At 32.6% G+C, this 16325-nt stretch overlaps 1 protein-coding gene and 2 long non-coding RNA genes across 3 annotated transcripts; 1 reads left to right on the forward strand and 2 right to left on the reverse strand.

Annotated features, from left to right (window-relative positions):
• Nucleotides 1-1010: 1010 nt before the first annotated feature.
• On the reverse strand, nt 1011-2670 carry LOC139906423 (uncharacterized). Its single transcript, XR_011781924.1, has 2 exons — nt 2208-2670; nt 1011-2119 (listed from the first exon to the last, which is right to left on the reverse strand). It is a non-coding gene; the product is annotated as an uncharacterized lncRNA (long non-coding RNA).
• Nucleotides 2671-3050: 380 nt separating this feature from the next.
• LOC121124339 (uncharacterized) lies at nt 3051-3898 on the forward strand. The gene is made up of 2 exons (XM_040719490.2): nt 3051-3486; nt 3567-3898. The coding sequence occupies exons 1-2, from the start codon at nt 3163-3165 to the stop codon at nt 3729-3731; spliced, it is 489 nt and encodes a 162-aa protein (XP_040575424.1). The 5' UTR covers nt 3051-3162; the 3' UTR covers nt 3732-3898.
• A 1878-nt stretch (nt 3899-5776) lies between these two features.
• Nucleotides 5777-11849, reverse strand: LOC139906422 (uncharacterized). Its single transcript, XR_011781923.1, has 2 exons — nt 6759-11849; nt 5777-6701 (listed from the first exon to the last, which is right to left on the reverse strand). It is a non-coding gene; the product is annotated as an uncharacterized lncRNA (long non-coding RNA).
• Nucleotides 11850-16325: the final 4476 nt, after the last annotated feature.

Here is a 16325-nt window from a genome sequence, read left to right on the forward strand (position 1 = left end):
TTATTAGCACACGTTCTCTTGTGCAAACTATTTAGGTACATAATAATAATAATATACAATCGCATTAAAATGTGTAAAATATGTTTTTTATTTCTTTACAAATTACTACTAAGTTAATTCAGTCTATATAAGTGTAAGTGTAAGAGGGTCAAAAAGGTGTACAATTTTGTTTTGTTTGATCATTTTCCCTTCCTCTTCTTTCATTTGAAGCAAAATGATTAGTTAGAGGTAGCATTTTTCAGCTCATAACAAGCCTTATTTTATATTCTGGCTTTTACCTACACATATATTAATCATTAATAATTTCATGAGCAGGGTAAAAAAAAGGTAATCGGTGCAATTACTGAAGTTCATACAATGTACATGCATGAATGTGCTATCTTAAAAAATAAATAAAAATTGTATATATCATAAATTGCAATTTTTTTTACTAATATAATTATTTCACGTAACAATTTAAAAAAAAGTTCACTCAACCTCTATTTCTATAATATTATATCCTGGCTGGGAATATGAATGTGGTAAGTGATTTTTGGAGGGTTATTTCCGTTTTTGTCAACAATTGGATTAGTTTAGATGTATCTATTACTTATTTCTTAAGATTTGAGAGGTGTAATTAGATGTACATACTTATAATTAAATGTCAATTGAATTATTTATTGTTTGTTTAAATACTTAAGTAATTATTTGCCTAAAAGCTTGTTGCGTCTTGACGAGGGAGAGACGCAAGCTTATTTATAATAGGAGAGATCCAGGATGACCGAGAGAAATGAGGAGAAGAATTCACGTGGAGGAATAAGGTAACACTGTGTATTCTAACTATACTCTAAATATATTTACATAAGACGACACTATTTATAATACACAAAACTCAATACTTAAATACATAAACGAATATACAGGAAGATAAAAACCAGAAAGGACATATTAAATACATAACAAAGCTATAAGCCCCCTGTTCTACTCATCTCTAGTTATTCGAAATTAGTAAACTCCCTCACTCCCTCATACTCCTTCTCATCTTGTATATTTTTCAAATCTATCTTAAACTACAAACACCCAATGGATTAATAATCTTCACTCGTGTAATTGCTATAATAAACCATTTACCCTTTAACAATTAAGTAAACAAGTATTTTAAGCAATACAATCAAACCCAATTCAACCTTCTGAATTATTTGATCAATCCTTTTAGCAAATGAAATATTGCTAATAATAGTATACATAGAGAAATATTATCTTAAAACGTTGCTTTTTCACTCTTGAATCATAATATTAAATTTACAAACATAATAAATAGTATAGAATACATACAATGGGATAATGAGTTCCTCAAACTTATCAAAAAATATCCTGGAGACTGAAGATCTAATTCATGATTCTAAATCTGATCCATTTACGGAAAGACTTAAATACTCGACAAGATCTTGTGCCGTCCTTAATTGTCAAAAATTTAAATAAATAAATAAACTGAACTTTGATGAATTGATGTTATAGTCTCAATAACATTAAGTAGGCTCGATATTTCCTGTCCATGACATGCTTCAAAGATTGCATCAATTTTTTTAATCTGAGTAAGGAAGGAATTTGAAGGTTTTGTCAGTCCTCCTTTAGATAATACTGATATCGACGGTGTCGTATCTGAGTCACAAAAAGGATCATCTCTAGTCTTCAAACCGATTTTAGGGTATTTCAAAGCAAACTTCTTAGGCAAGTATCCAGTGATATAACCCAATCCTTGACGTCTACAGTCATAGGCTGTAAAGAAGAAATTTATAGGCTTTACATTCACTTCTTTTTGATGCACTTCTAGTCAAACTGAAGGAAAATAATTTTTTTTCATGTCTATTTATTTTCATGAGAAGTATTTTCTTTTCCTTCCCCCAATGAAGAAGCTGCTCATTTTACATATCTGTCTGTACGACACATTTATGTTTTGTTGGTGTATTATATTCTTTTCAATAGTCTCCGAGGAGACATCGAAAGAAGGCTTTAAATGTTCAAATGATATTGCTATAGTATCAGAGCATTCTTCAGATGGCTTATCAACTTTCAAATTTCCATGTTTCGGAGTAGCTGTAAGTTCATCGACAACTTTTTTTTGTTGCTGGAGGAGAGCCTAGTATAAATATAAGGATGGTCATGAATGTGTATAAAATAGATTTGCTTAATTTCTTATGGATATAGTTATTTATTCTATCAATTACCTTTTTGACCTTCTAACATTTGATTTCTCTGTCTTTGCAGCTCGAATAGAGCTTTCAGGGACCAAGTAAGAAATGCATTTGATCTAAAAGTTTTCCGAACCTTGCTTCTAGAGGTCCTTCCGTAATTAGACATGAGTTCGGTCTTTAGATTTTTCGGAATGCATCTTCCTCAAAATTTATAGAACAAACTCTGGCAGTTTCGGGATTGAATGGGTCTTGTCTATGACTAGATTGGACCCATTTTGAACGAATGTCCTTGACATTGGGAAATCTATGGTAAGAATAACCTTCACCAGAGTTCACATGAGAGGAGTAGCAGATTGGTAGTATACTTTACCGCCAAAAATTTTTCCTACCAAATTTAAGAGGGTTAAGACTTTTGGACATCCATATAGAACAATGATAGATTGTATGTAGTTGAAAAGGAGGTTCACTCCTCAGGTATTAAATAATAATGATAGTAGCATAGGAAAAGAAAAAAACATCCTTCACGTTACCAACTGAAGAGAAACGGACGAGCTAAAAAATACAACGAATTAGCATAACTGAGAACGTCCGTTTTCCATTTATGAATGCCAAGAAATAAATTTAAGAATTGATGCTCCCCGAATTTCTTATCATAATGAGGAGTGCAAAAGGTTATTTTACATCAACATTCATTGAATGAAATAGATTTGCATTTATTCACGGAGTGTTAATTTATATCTAATCCTAAATCGGCGCTGACGTTCAAAAATTAATAAATTTCTTATGAAACTACCCTAGTAAATATTTTTCCCCTTGTCAACATTATTTTCTTGCTACAAGTATAATAATATTTATACAAGATATATTACCAATGTATCGTATCCATGTATTTTGAGCATATGAAAGCGGGTAGCCCATGACAACCATTATACATATATAAAAAAAAACCTTTACTTCAACAATAGATTATAAAGTCTAGTAAGAAAATATGAACAACAAAGAACTCCTAAGCACAACAGCTTTAATCCAAATCCTTGCACGAGTCCATGGCTCTCAAAAGTGTATAAAATCCCTCTCAAGTATTTTTGAAGATAAATGCATACACTACAATAGTGTTGAAGATACTGCGAGTCTCAGAGACTCCCTACTACCTTGTGAGTATTTAAACGTGATTAACAATGAACTAGGGATTCGTTTGAGTATGGAAGAGCTAGATGGGATTCTACAATATCTTCCACGGAAGGATGATACGCGAGAAATACTCTTAAAGGATTTCATGGAAATGAAGTTGATTTCCCCCCTTAGTTTTAAAGTAAGGAAACCTCAAGTATTTTTCCATTTATATTGAACCTATTTTTACAAATTAACGTTATAATAATTTACACCATATAGACGATAGATCGTAATAGTGATGGATACCTTTCAAAAGGTGAGCTCAAATTAGCGAATAAGGATAGTAGAATGGTGGATATAGAAGAAGTCATGAGGGACGCAGATCTCAACATGGATAAAAGGATTGACTATGCAGAGTATCAAATTTATACAAGTGGTGATTAAAGAACTAATACACAAAAATCTTGGTTTATTTTTTGCATACAAAACATCAATGGACCAGGACCAAGGTTTATGATGATGTCATCGAATTGAAATAAATAACGCCTCATGTATGAAGGCGTATGATTATTTACTGTTTAGTATTATAAAAAATATATTGCGAAAACTTATGTTTTTATTTATTATTTATTACCATGACTTTACAATTTGTATGGAGGGTAGATACGGGGGGGGCCTTAACATAAATACAATATTGAACAAAAAACAAAAAAAAATCTACTTAATATTATAGGCTTATTTTTCAAATTTGTGGGATGAGTTGGAAAATCGAAGAATTTTACCCAAGTATAGAACATTATACTTTTATTATCCCTGATATGCCCCCTTCGAAATAAAATCTATCAATGTATAGTAACGATCCATTTTGGCTCCTTTCAGTCAAAGGGGGAATAAGAATAATTCGCCCTTGGTATGATTATTCGTATAAAAATAAAAATGTGATCCACACTCAAATTCGAGAAAATTCATTCTAGCTTGCTTTTGTGTTTAATTGTGGCCCACAAATTTAAGCTGAAAAAGCAAATATTGGATCCATTTTTCCAACTCATTTGTATGATATATGTGGTGTGTCAACATAAAAGCTGTATAGGACAAAAAAGAAAAAGAGTAAATCCCATTTACTTTTAAACTCAATCACCTATCTCATAATTGAGTCCATTATAGGGACTTATTTTCAAATTTGTGGGACGTGTTAAGATCATAGAGTTATAAGAAACATAGACAGCTGATTTTCTTCAATAGCAAAAGAATATTTTGAGATTCGTCAGCTGTCGAAGAAAAAAAAAAGGTTGTGCCCAAAACAAACAGATCTATAGTATTTTTTCAAAACAAATTAATTCTTAAAATGAAATAATATTTTTAATTGGGATTAATTTGCCACCTCTTTTTAATTGAAATACGTGTTATAGGTATGTTATCATATTATATATGTATTCCATTAACTCCCTGTTGTACTTATTACATCCACAATTTGTAGGGTCAAAATCCCTATTTGTGTAGCGTTCAATGGCAACTCCAGGACGGTAACTTTGACTCAATCTTCCAAGACTAAGTATTAACCTCATGAATTGAAATAGAACGCCATTAAATTTTTTCATTTTTCCGTGACGCTTAGACTGGATCAACTCCTCATGAGCAATAATACATTAAGAGTATCGTGAAATCGACTCCAACCTAATTATATAATAAGTATATAAATTTATGTTGTATAAATTGGCAATTATTTTTCCTTATATTTCGTAGAAAAGTAATAAACATAATTCGAAGGAGTATTTTGCTATAATAATTAATTTATTAAATTGAAATATAATTTAGTCTTTCAAAATATTAATGACACTGTTACAAAATATTGATTTTTGAATTGGACGAGATTGGTGAGAATACTTCGAACTCGGGTCCCTTGAATCTTCTCACTTTCTTGTTTTCCCAAATGATATAATTTGATCCTTGAATAACATTTAGGGATTTATTTAATGAGGAAAAATAGATGACTTGATTCTGGAGATGAATCAAATACATGGTAATTAAGAGATTGACAGACCCTTTTTTTTTTGGTTAAAACCAATATTTTTTACTATAGCAATATAATTTTTTTACATTAATTTTGAGTTTCTAGGCAGTGCATAACTTGTCGAGTTCAATAGTATTTGTAAAACTTTATCCGTTTCCTTACAAACCTAAATTAAATAGCTATGGCATTTACTACTGTCCAATTTAATTAATTTTCGAATGCTCATTTCGTCGAGCGTTAAGTTGCAATACACCTTTCCTCCTGCAACTCCTTGCTGTTCCACTCAAAGTTTCAAAGGTTTAAATGTAAATCTTGGAGATCTATCGATTGTTCCATACAAACTACTAATAAACTAGGGGTGTGCAAAGCCATGTTAAATGTCGTGTGAACATAGGTATACCCCTTTCGAGAGTAAGACTGCAAAGTTAGACCAAATTTTCACAATTCATCACGATATTTTTGTCTTTAGATTATCCTATTTTTGTTATTGAGAATACTACGTGGATAGAAAATTTTGGGGATTCCATATGTTATGGAAGATAGTACTTTTTCGTCTGACCCAGAAATAAGGTTTTTTTTTTTTTTAAATCGTCAAATATATCTCTGATTGTCTTGATCCGCTTTTGAAGTCACAAGGTTATCCATTTTTTTAAAGTCTTTAAATTTTCTAAGAGCTGCTCATTTTCTTCTGCAAGGGATAGAAATTGAAGCTTAGCTTTTTTGTTCTCTACGCCCAGGAGATCCATTGAATTTGGCAAAGAGTACAAATGATCCAAAAGTACATTTGAAGCGTGATTATTGTCATCCTCTATATCTTCTCCGATAATTACTTCCCTTTTATCAGATCGTTTTAATACTCTTCGATTTGACTCAACTATAATTAAGTGCTTGAGAAAATCAAAAATAGTTGGTATTGCTCAATCAAAAAGATTACACTTGACTTCATATCGAATGATTAAATCCTTCTTGAAATGTTTGAACAAATTCTCGACCACTTAGAGGGATTCCAATTTTCTCTCCGGCAGTTCATCTAACAGCGATTACGAAACTCTTGATTTTTTGAAAATCTAAAAGAACATATGTTTAAACCAATAAAGTGGTCCAATATGTAGTTATATATGAATAGGCTGGTATTAAAAGGGCAGGGATTGGGGGGAAAAATAATTAAAACAGCATTTGAATTTTTTACATTGTTGTATAAATATATTAATTTTACTTAAGTGAAAAAATTGATAAATGCGTGATGGGGCCCGCCTTCCATATCTCTCATCTATTCCATGGTCATAATTCTCAGCATGCTGAAATAATGTTGACCCTTATGATTCTTAGTCCTGAAGGACTGAGAGAAAGTTGTCGTTCTGGAGGTGCAATTATAAGCCACACAAGTAGGCATCATTGTTCAGCTACAAATTGGCAAAATAATAAGTATAGCTAAAGGAATATATATTTTAATAACTTACCAAGAACGGGTATGCCAATCCAGAAGGGATGATAAATTAATTTTAAATAACAAAGTTCCTATTACTAATAGTATTGGAGAAATACTAACGACCTGTTTGTTTTGGGCACAATATTTTCCCCCCTCAACAGCTGAACAATCTCAATTTTTTCTCCAAATTAGTATAAATGCTAAATAGTCTTGATTCTTATTTATTATCAAAGTAGTATTGCCTATTAAGTAGTATCTAATATGTTTCTCAATATAATTTACATACGTGTTCATATAAATCCATTTTTAATCTTATTCCTCCACGCCTTCTCCATGTTTCTCTCAGTAATCCAAGATTCCTCTAATTAATTTAGTTTGTGTCTATCAACCTCGTCAATACACAACAGTGGCGACAAAGATGGGATCAAGACAACTTGACCCCCCTGCTATGGGATTGTCGGCAAAGATAGCCCGGCTGGAGTTGAGTAGCCCACTTTCGTCGACAAGGATAATGTTTGTTCGTCTACGGTAGGTGAAACAATTTTGGTTGTGCCTTGTGGAGGATGCAAAGGAATTCGTATCCTTGAGAAGATCTGCGGTCAGTGTCCGAGTGAGGCTCCACATCATCCAGTGTGGTTTTAGTCCCATGGACTTCAAATTCTTGGACGTCTCTACTCAACAAATAAAAAATTACAAAAGAAAACACATGACATGTTGTAGATTTTTGTGATGATCAATGTTGGCTAGTTTTTGTGCAATTTTCAATATATATAAAGAATAATTTGTTAATAACACAGGGGAACACACATTTTGTACATATGAGTTGAAGCCAAAAAAGGAATTTATCTTTGAGGATTTTTGTTCCATTACGTATTTTTTTAAGTGTTCCTACTTTGAAATATTTAAATTATCTACTCATCCTGAATGGATCACTTCATTGATTCGATCCTGGTATCTCCTTCCCGAGGAAGGAGTCCACTCCTCTCCCTTATGAGGTCTGGTAGTTTTCCTCGGATGAATTATCCTCCTGTCGTCCCTCGTAGAACTTGGAATTGGAACATCTCTTGAGATGGATGATCACATTATAAGTATCTTCCTTCGATTTCTTCCTTTTATGGAGCATGCCGTCATAAAATTGGCATTGAAATCGAAAAAAAAATATGATGTTAATGTTGACTATTTGCTATTAAATACAAACCCTTATAAAAAATGGAATCACTTGAAAATACAAAATAGAACAAAATATTTGGAGATGCCTATTTTTTAAATACATCTTTTTTTAAAAATAAAATATGGAAACTTTATAAAAAGCAAAAATTCCTGAGCTTGGGTGGGGCGGGGGCTACAATTCCTTGTGCTCATCCCCTGCAGACGTCCCTGGCTGGCAATCTACACTCAACTTTGAGAAACTTCCATTCGAGCTTACTTGAGTGTTAACGACCCACATTAGTTGATACATACCTACACACATTACACAGATGATTATATTTTATTGTTAATAAGATACTAATTAATAATGTGAAGAAAAAAAACCGGATTTCTTTATTGCCATTCAAATGATATATTTATAAAATGTTTAATATAATTTTGATCAAAGACTCAATAAAGGTTCATTCCGTGGGCTTAGCTATATTTAGGTAATTAAAATCTGGATTTTACTATGTAGATACTTTTGCAAGGACTAGGTACAAGACCGATTTTTTTCGGTTGTGTTTTAAGAGATTTTTCTGAACTTATATGTACTAATATTTGAATTCAAATCGTATGCTTGGGAAAATTCAATCACGATTTCTGGGGAAACACTGTTCGAAAGGATCATGATGTTATTTATCGAAGGGCATTTATAAGGCATAATTTATAGTTATTTAATTTCTATTATAAATCAAATTTAACGATTAAAATTTTTTTTTTTTATCTCTTGCAAAATGTGTAAATAAAAGACGCTTTTTAAACAATATAATATATATTGTCACAAACACGTGGGTTCTTAATTGTTCATGTTTTGATACAACCTCTATAGACATAGCTTTTATCAACTTAGACGCGAATATTTGCAACAACAACTTCCTACATATAGATAATCCCTTTTGAATTGGTTATTTACAGGGTACCAGTATATTAGTAAAACATAGGTTTCAAATCTAAATAACTCTTTTTAAAAGCATCCAAGAAGGTTTGATACAAAATTATCCGCTTGATATTTTGCTTACGAGCAGAAAGTTTCAGTTCAATTTTAACAACATTTTGGGCATATTATTAAAAAAAAAAAAACAGAAAATCATCATGGTAACCCTAAAAATTTGAAGAATGCTTTGGAGGAGAGCAGCTTAGCTGCTGTGACGTTTAGTAAGATCAGCTTCAATTAAACGAGAACGGGGAAAAGGTAATAGACAAGGGCATTAGCAAGAATTACTCTGATGTTGAACTATCTTAGTTCAGTAAGGACAACAATTATGACTCAACAATAAATCTTCAAGGTAGTAACTCTCCGTCTTTTATAACCAGACACGAATGTTCAATAAGTGGGTTGAATGTAGTAATTCAAAGGGAGTTTTACCACTCAAGAGTTAAATAGTAATTAAAAAAGCTGAGGAATAGAACTTTCATTCTTCAGATAACCAATGGCAAAAAAGTGAGTGAGGTAAAAAGTACCTACTTTTTACAAAACTAAATTTGTATGTCAAAGAAAAGCAATCTGATCTACAAGAAATGTAGAAAAACCGGATGCTCCTACATCCACATCATGAAGTCCCTCAAAGGCAGCCAGAAACAAATCTTTGAAGAGACTGGGAAAAATATTCGGATATCATTGATGGTTTCCAGATGATGGTGGAAAGTCTGGCACCACCTGTGGAGGAAGTCCTCTGCATCGGTGTCCCAGTTCTGACTGATAGTGGTGTTGAGGGGCTCAGTGTTTGGATGAAGGCCCTAGAATGCTTCCCCTCGATTTGCATCCAATAGGCGTAGTTAAGGGCGTTGGCATATGGGCTGTAAGGGAGCCAAAAATTTCAAAAAGAGTTCAAAAGAACTCAACAGACTAATTCAAAAGAGTCTAATCCGGAAGATATCCGGATTTCATATTTTCATAATTCATATTTAATTTCAGTTAACTATCAGCTGTTCGTTTTATTTATTTTCAATATAAATGACATCTATATACAAAAACAAAAACAGTCTAATTTGATCCGAAATTATTTGACAAAACTGGCCATATTTTGTTTAATTTCTGAAATACATTCCCTTTTCTGCTAAAAATAAGAACATATCTTAAATTTTTGCAACTGACAATACATTTAAAATAGGTTTAATCCTCTGGAAATATTGTAATCATATTTAGATATTATTTATTATTTTGATATTTCTTCTTTTTTTAAAAAATAATAAACCAAATATAGGCAGTAATTCTTCCCTTAAAGATAGATGTTAACAACACGACGTTCATTTATGAATGAACAAAAAAAAAAAAAAAAAAAAAAAAAAAGAGAGAACATTGTTTTTCCATTTCTAAGTATTTCTAAATGACCTCATTCGGAGAGTACAAAGTCCATATTCCTTTAAATTTGTTCATGAAAAAGGTACAATTGTTAGAGGCATAAATAAAGATAGTGTCCCGGACCGTGTAAGATAAAAATAACAATCTCCGTGGGCAGCACGCTTATTCTTGTAGAATGTTATTTTATATTTCGTGATATGTTGTTAACTTCTCCCTCTGAAGGAAGAAGAATTATCGCCTATTTTGTTGTAAATTGCTATCAAAATGCAGAATAAAATAAATATAGTATATGAATATAAATATAATTAGTGTACTTTTCCTGTACTAATCTATTTCCAATCTAGAAGGTTTTCCTCCTTATAGCAGTTATTCATTTTTTCCCTCCAAAATCATAAAAAAGGTATCTATTATCAACAATGATTTTAATTAAGGGGTGCCATATGTCTTGTTCCCGCCTTCTCTTCTAGAGTAGTTGTTATAATCGTTTGCAATTTTGTCTGGACTCATTGCATCCCCCTAAAAACCGTTTATAATACAAACACACACTAATGGAGAGTTACTTTGGTATGGATGTCACTCTACACCCGTCAGTTCCTCATTATGCTTCTTTACGACAGCATAATCCGGTCTTATCATAATCCAGAACAAAACGTTGTGCACTTTTGAGTATTTTGTGCAATTTAGATGGTAAAATAGATAATTCATTTTTGTCTGAAGCGATTGGGTGTGCAAATCGATTTGTCCAAAAATTCAGAAAACTTGTCAGGCAGGATGTTAAGGGTCCACTCATGATGATTTCCCAGAAGCTTTGTGACCTTGAAATGGCTGAAAATGTCCGAAATTCTGCATTGTTAAGGAAAATAGACTAAAAAATTGTCATTTTGTTATTAAGGAAGAAGACCTACGGTACCACAGATATGTGCATTGTAAGGGACACACCTCTTAACCCCGTCAAACATGGAGAAAAGGGTCTCCCGAACCAAGAATTTAATCGAGTTAAAACAGTAGCCTCTCTTGTAAGAACTTGTCTGGATCTTCTTAGATGAGAAAAATTCATACAAAACTCAGAAGCATAACATGTGGAACAATAGATGGTTGGAAATAAGTTCTTATATCGTCCTGAGTGTCATGAAGGCCAAGCCCTCACAGCAAGTTGGGATCCTTGGCCTTTTTAGCAGCGAGGATCGAGATATGCCGCCCTTCATATTCAAGGAGGGCATGAAGGTCAGCAGCAAAGTCTACATTATTCTTCTGTGGACAAAAGCCCTAGTTCTGGCAGCAATAAAAAAAAATTTAGTATTCTTTTGCTATTTTATTCTGAGAATGTGATGTTCGTCCCACCCAGTCCTTGGCTTCCTAGTTTGCTGGAATGGAACCCTTTAAGTCTTGGGTAATTTTGAATGTTTTTCCAATGAGGGCCCTCCCCAGTACCACAAGATCTCCAAAAGCTGGTATTTGAAGGGCATTCCGTACTTTACCCATTGGGACGGTCAAGAAGGGCGTGGAGTGTTTAAGGGGACGTTGTGAACTTTTTATCCGAGCAAACAGCGATTTTATTGATTGATATTAAAGTTGTTCTGTATTCAGCACTACCATAATTGCTCTTACACAAATCCCGTCCCTATGTATATCATTAAGTCCTAAATATCATTTATACTACAATAACACATTTCCTAGAATGTAATGATTAGTATTTTTTTCGAGAATTGAATCAATAAATTCAATTCTCTTTAACTTATAATCAACATAAATCTGTACCTAAAAAACTGTTTTTTAGTTTACGTGCATGTTAAAATGTGTCAATAGAGTGTCATTGGTTTTAAATTGAGAACTAAAACTAACTAGAGCAGTGTAAGGACCCACAGAGGCCAACATAAATGCGATAATTCAATCTAATCCTTCGACGAGCATAAGGAAGCTTGCAAGAAACAATAACATCGATGGTAAAATTATGGGAAATAAATTATGTAAAGATAGATTTGGGTTTAAAAAGCCTAGGGAAGTGCTGAATCCAAATGTTTAATACCTTACATCAGCAAAAAGGAACTGAAAGACGACTGCAGATTGTAAACTTTCTCAAAAAGCAGCTAACATCAAAGATGTTAATTCTCATATATTGTAATGAGAAGATGTTTGTTGCTGATAAGGTGTTTAATTTTTGTACGGATATGTACAAATTATTACTGTAGCCCCCCAAAAACAAAAAAAAAAAAAAAAAACATCCCTGTTAAGATCGTTCTGTCCCTGAGTCTTAACATTCAGTCCTTCGAGTTTTTCCCTAAAATGTTGATGTTTTATTTATCAAAATTAAATAAATGGGAGTTATATTAAGGTCATTGGACATATATTGCAATAATATTACTGTTTTAATTATAACTAGAGTAAAATTGATGAAGAACTCTTCTGCTTAATATAAAACATAAAATAAAAAACTGTAAAATTTTAAGAATGATTCTAATGTTGGTTTTATGAGTATGAGGTTACTAATATATATATGTATTATATAAGCACTTTTCTTTCACGCATTGAGGAAATATTTGCTTAATTCTGGGTCAAACGCCGAACTCTTAGTCTCACTGCCGCTTCCCCAAGGGTCAAGGAAACCTCCAAATATCCAAAATACAACGCGGCTCTCAGGTTGTATATATAGTTTAAACTCAAATGCCCTGTTTTTAGGCACAAAGGAACACTTCTAATATGCTACAGTACAACCCAGCCCACGGTTCGTACAGGTACACTACTGGGCCCGAGTACATAAATTATGTTCATAAACTTATGAATGTATTAGCTATAGACTCTTGAAACGAAAGATGTGGTTATCGATCATTGCTGCTAAATGACCTCTCCACCCTCACAAGGTATTTCTCACACACTTTTTTATAGCTTTCTGGACAGGCTAGTGTAAAACTCCGACCTCACTTGCATGGGCCCTCATAGCCTTGAGGAGTTTATTCCTGGGATGTTTTCTTTCACTCTTCTGGGTCCTGTTTGGTCTTTTTGAAAGAACCCTTATTCATCTCCAACGTTTCGAACTTGCTGACGGTGTAGACAGTGATGCCTAGCTGCTTTAAGTACGCGAATGGAATTTTTCAATTGTCCTTTTTTCTACTTTACCTAAGCTGGAAAATTCAGGTTTTTTTATGTAAAGTATTGCTTATACTTTAATATATGGAAATATAAATTAATTTCAATCACTCAACCTTAATTAATTATCGAATTAGTAAGTGCTCAGATTTCAATGGACCACGCATTATGCTCTAATAGTAATATTTTTGGTTTATTCATTGTTTCGACATAAGTCGTCAGTAAAAAACATAAGCTGAATCTGGATACTATTTTATTTAGGGCCAAACTTTGGGTATAATGCTCATAAACTTCGAGACATGTATCCACCTAATTTTGATTTGGATCCGAAAGCTCAGATACCGGAAATTTAGTAGAATACTTATGTTTTTAGATCAAAACCGACCGGGTTCACGGAAAATGTGGTTCCATCCAATATTTAATCTACCTCATGTCATTTTTCTTTATTCGTCTAATATTAAGGGAGTAGAAAAAAGACATGCCAAGGAGAGATTATGCATGCATACTTAACCTACGTACAAATTCAATGATTTCTAATCTAGTCAATCATTTCAAAATTTGGTTAAAAAAGTATTCATTCATTTTATTTATTTGGATTAATCAAATTTAAAGATATTGCGTCATATGTCGCTATTTCTTGTAACTAATTATGTAGATGCAATTGACATTTGATCAAATTATAAAGTGTTTGGTTTCGGTCTTAAAATCCGAAAGTAGTCTGATACAGTTAGGAACTTTATTGGACCGAAACAAATGTAGTCCTCTAAAAAGGATTGCTAACACCAGTCTTACAGGAAAATTTGTTTTGCCCCGTGTCCAATTTGGTCTAAAACTCCATCTATACTGATTCCATAAATAAATTGTTGATGTCGGCATGCATCTTTCGAAATTGTGAAAATTGATCTACGATGGCGTCATATCAAGTTTAATGTGATACCTAACTCATATTGGTCAATTCAAAAATCAAGAATAGGAAGAAAATCGGTACAATGATTCAGGTCGAAAAAATTGATTAATACCAAAATAAATTAGTCAATGATCAAATTTCGGTTTATGGTCTAAGATCACTGTGTGAACCAAAATATATGCCTAAATAGAAAAATGATCACCTTAGACTAAACCAAAAAAGAAAATCGTTATTGGACTAATATTAAAACTAGTATGTACCTCAATATATTTCTTTTCTTCATAAATAAAAAGAGCCCATTTCAAAACCATATTTGAGTCAATTATAGGCTTATCATTCAAATTTGTTGTATGATTTAAGATATCCAAAAACTTTAACTAAAGTTTAGAATCTTTATTTGTTTCAAAAGAAATATATTGAATCTATAATTCCTCATTTTTTTATCGTGATGATCAATTAACTCCATAACTGATCTCAGTTTTTCTCTCAGTCATCTCAAATATCTGGAATTATAATAATTCCACTCTATTATCGTTCTTCGTCATTTTTACACTTAAAACAATTCCCACATTAAAAATAGGATTAATAAAACTTATGTAAAAGTGTTTTTTTTTTATTGTATAGTGTTGGGGTAGATTCTGTGTCCTATTCTGAGCTCTATATATTTCCATTTTTGGACGGAAAAACGAAGAGTAACACGGAGGATTGATTGGGAAAGTTATCTTCAATATTGTTAGAGTAAAATTTATCTTTTAAGCAATGCCTAATTACTCCGGGCAATCCCGGGTACTAAAGTTAGTATGTTATTAATGAAAAAAAAATCTAAATAATAGAATACCAGAAAATATAAACTACCATTGTAATTGGTATATATACAAAAAAATTTGATTGGCTAGAATTCGAAGGGACATCACTATCTAATACCATATTGTCCGATCAGAAACTAGGACACAAAGGAATTTACAGAATATGTTTAATAGATTGATTGGTCCTGGAATTTAAATTTATAATGTTTTTCTTCCTTAAAAATGTCAGTTTGGTTAAGAAATATATTTCTGAACCACACAAAAAGTGATATATTCCGAAATTCGTCTTTAAAAAGTATATTTTACTTAAAAATAATCCGCAATTTTTATTTTCAATATCTATTCATGTTCGTCTCTACCAAGGCCCGCAAGTCCCAAAACTAGTTTAAACAAGAGAAGGTATCATTTTGACACCCCCACACCTGGGTCTCTAAGTCTCGAGGATTACTTCTTTTAGGGGGAGTTAGAGAGGAAGGGTTCTGCCAAGTCACGACAGCATCGAATCGTTTCCTTGAATGACTTCATCATTAAGAACTCGGGAAAAATATCCCTCCCTCCCTTCCCATATTGATAAGGATGCAGTTGAAGGTGGTTCGGATTTACATGAACTATTGTGTTTAAGGTACATCATTATGTATAGCTTAACAGGTTAGATACAGGGCACCCTACACATGCCTGATTGGATTATAACTCATTGAAGCTTATTTTTTATTATTGTTATTATTATTTTTTTTTTCATAACTCTTTTCCTTTTTTCTTCTTCTCCTAGCTATATAATCAATCATATCGAGATACAATACTAAAGTTCGAACTGATGATATAAAAACTAACTTAGAAAGGCGGTAGATATGTCATGCGGCAAATCTCTACGAGGCAAAATTACCTAGAACCATATAGTCTGAGAATCAACCACAAAAGGTTTTACCCACATTTTTCAGCCTACACCCCCCCCCTGCCCTCAGCTGGGTCTGGGTTCTGGAGGACTTAATTTTCCCCGACGATTTTTTTGTCAGTCTTGGTTTTTTATGAAGTCCTAAAATAGTACTATACACTCTTTGCAAGTTTTGTGTAAGTACCTCATGAGATAAAACATGTAAGTTTATGGTTTTGAGGTACTCTGTTGTAGACTGACCTCAAGTTTCCTTCGGGAATTTTTTGTTAGTCATAACTTTTCATGATGTCCTAACACTATACATTGGTGCAAGTTTTGCCTATGTACCTTATGGTCTAAAATAAACCTCCCAGAGACTATTTGAGGTTGTCTAGAGGCTTGTCTAGATTGGATGGTAGGGATGACAAGGAAAAAAA

Source organism: Lepeophtheirus salmonis, chromosome 9 (genome assembly GCF_016086655.4).
Source record: "Lepeophtheirus salmonis chromosome 9, UVic_Lsal_1.4, whole genome shotgun sequence".
Taxonomy (NCBI): Eukaryota; Metazoa; Arthropoda; class Copepoda; order Siphonostomatoida; family Caligidae; genus Lepeophtheirus; species Lepeophtheirus salmonis.

Bases quoted from the DNA above. Each gene is read 5' to 3' on its own strand.
- LOC121124339 (XM_040719490.2), top strand. From the start codon at position 3,163: ATGAACAACAAAGAACTCCTAAGCACAACAGCTTTAATCCAAATCCTT. The intron at 3,487-3,566 runs GTAAGGAAACCT...TACACCATATAG, and splicing joins TTTCCCCCCTTAGTTTTAAA to ACGATAGATCGTAATAGTGA.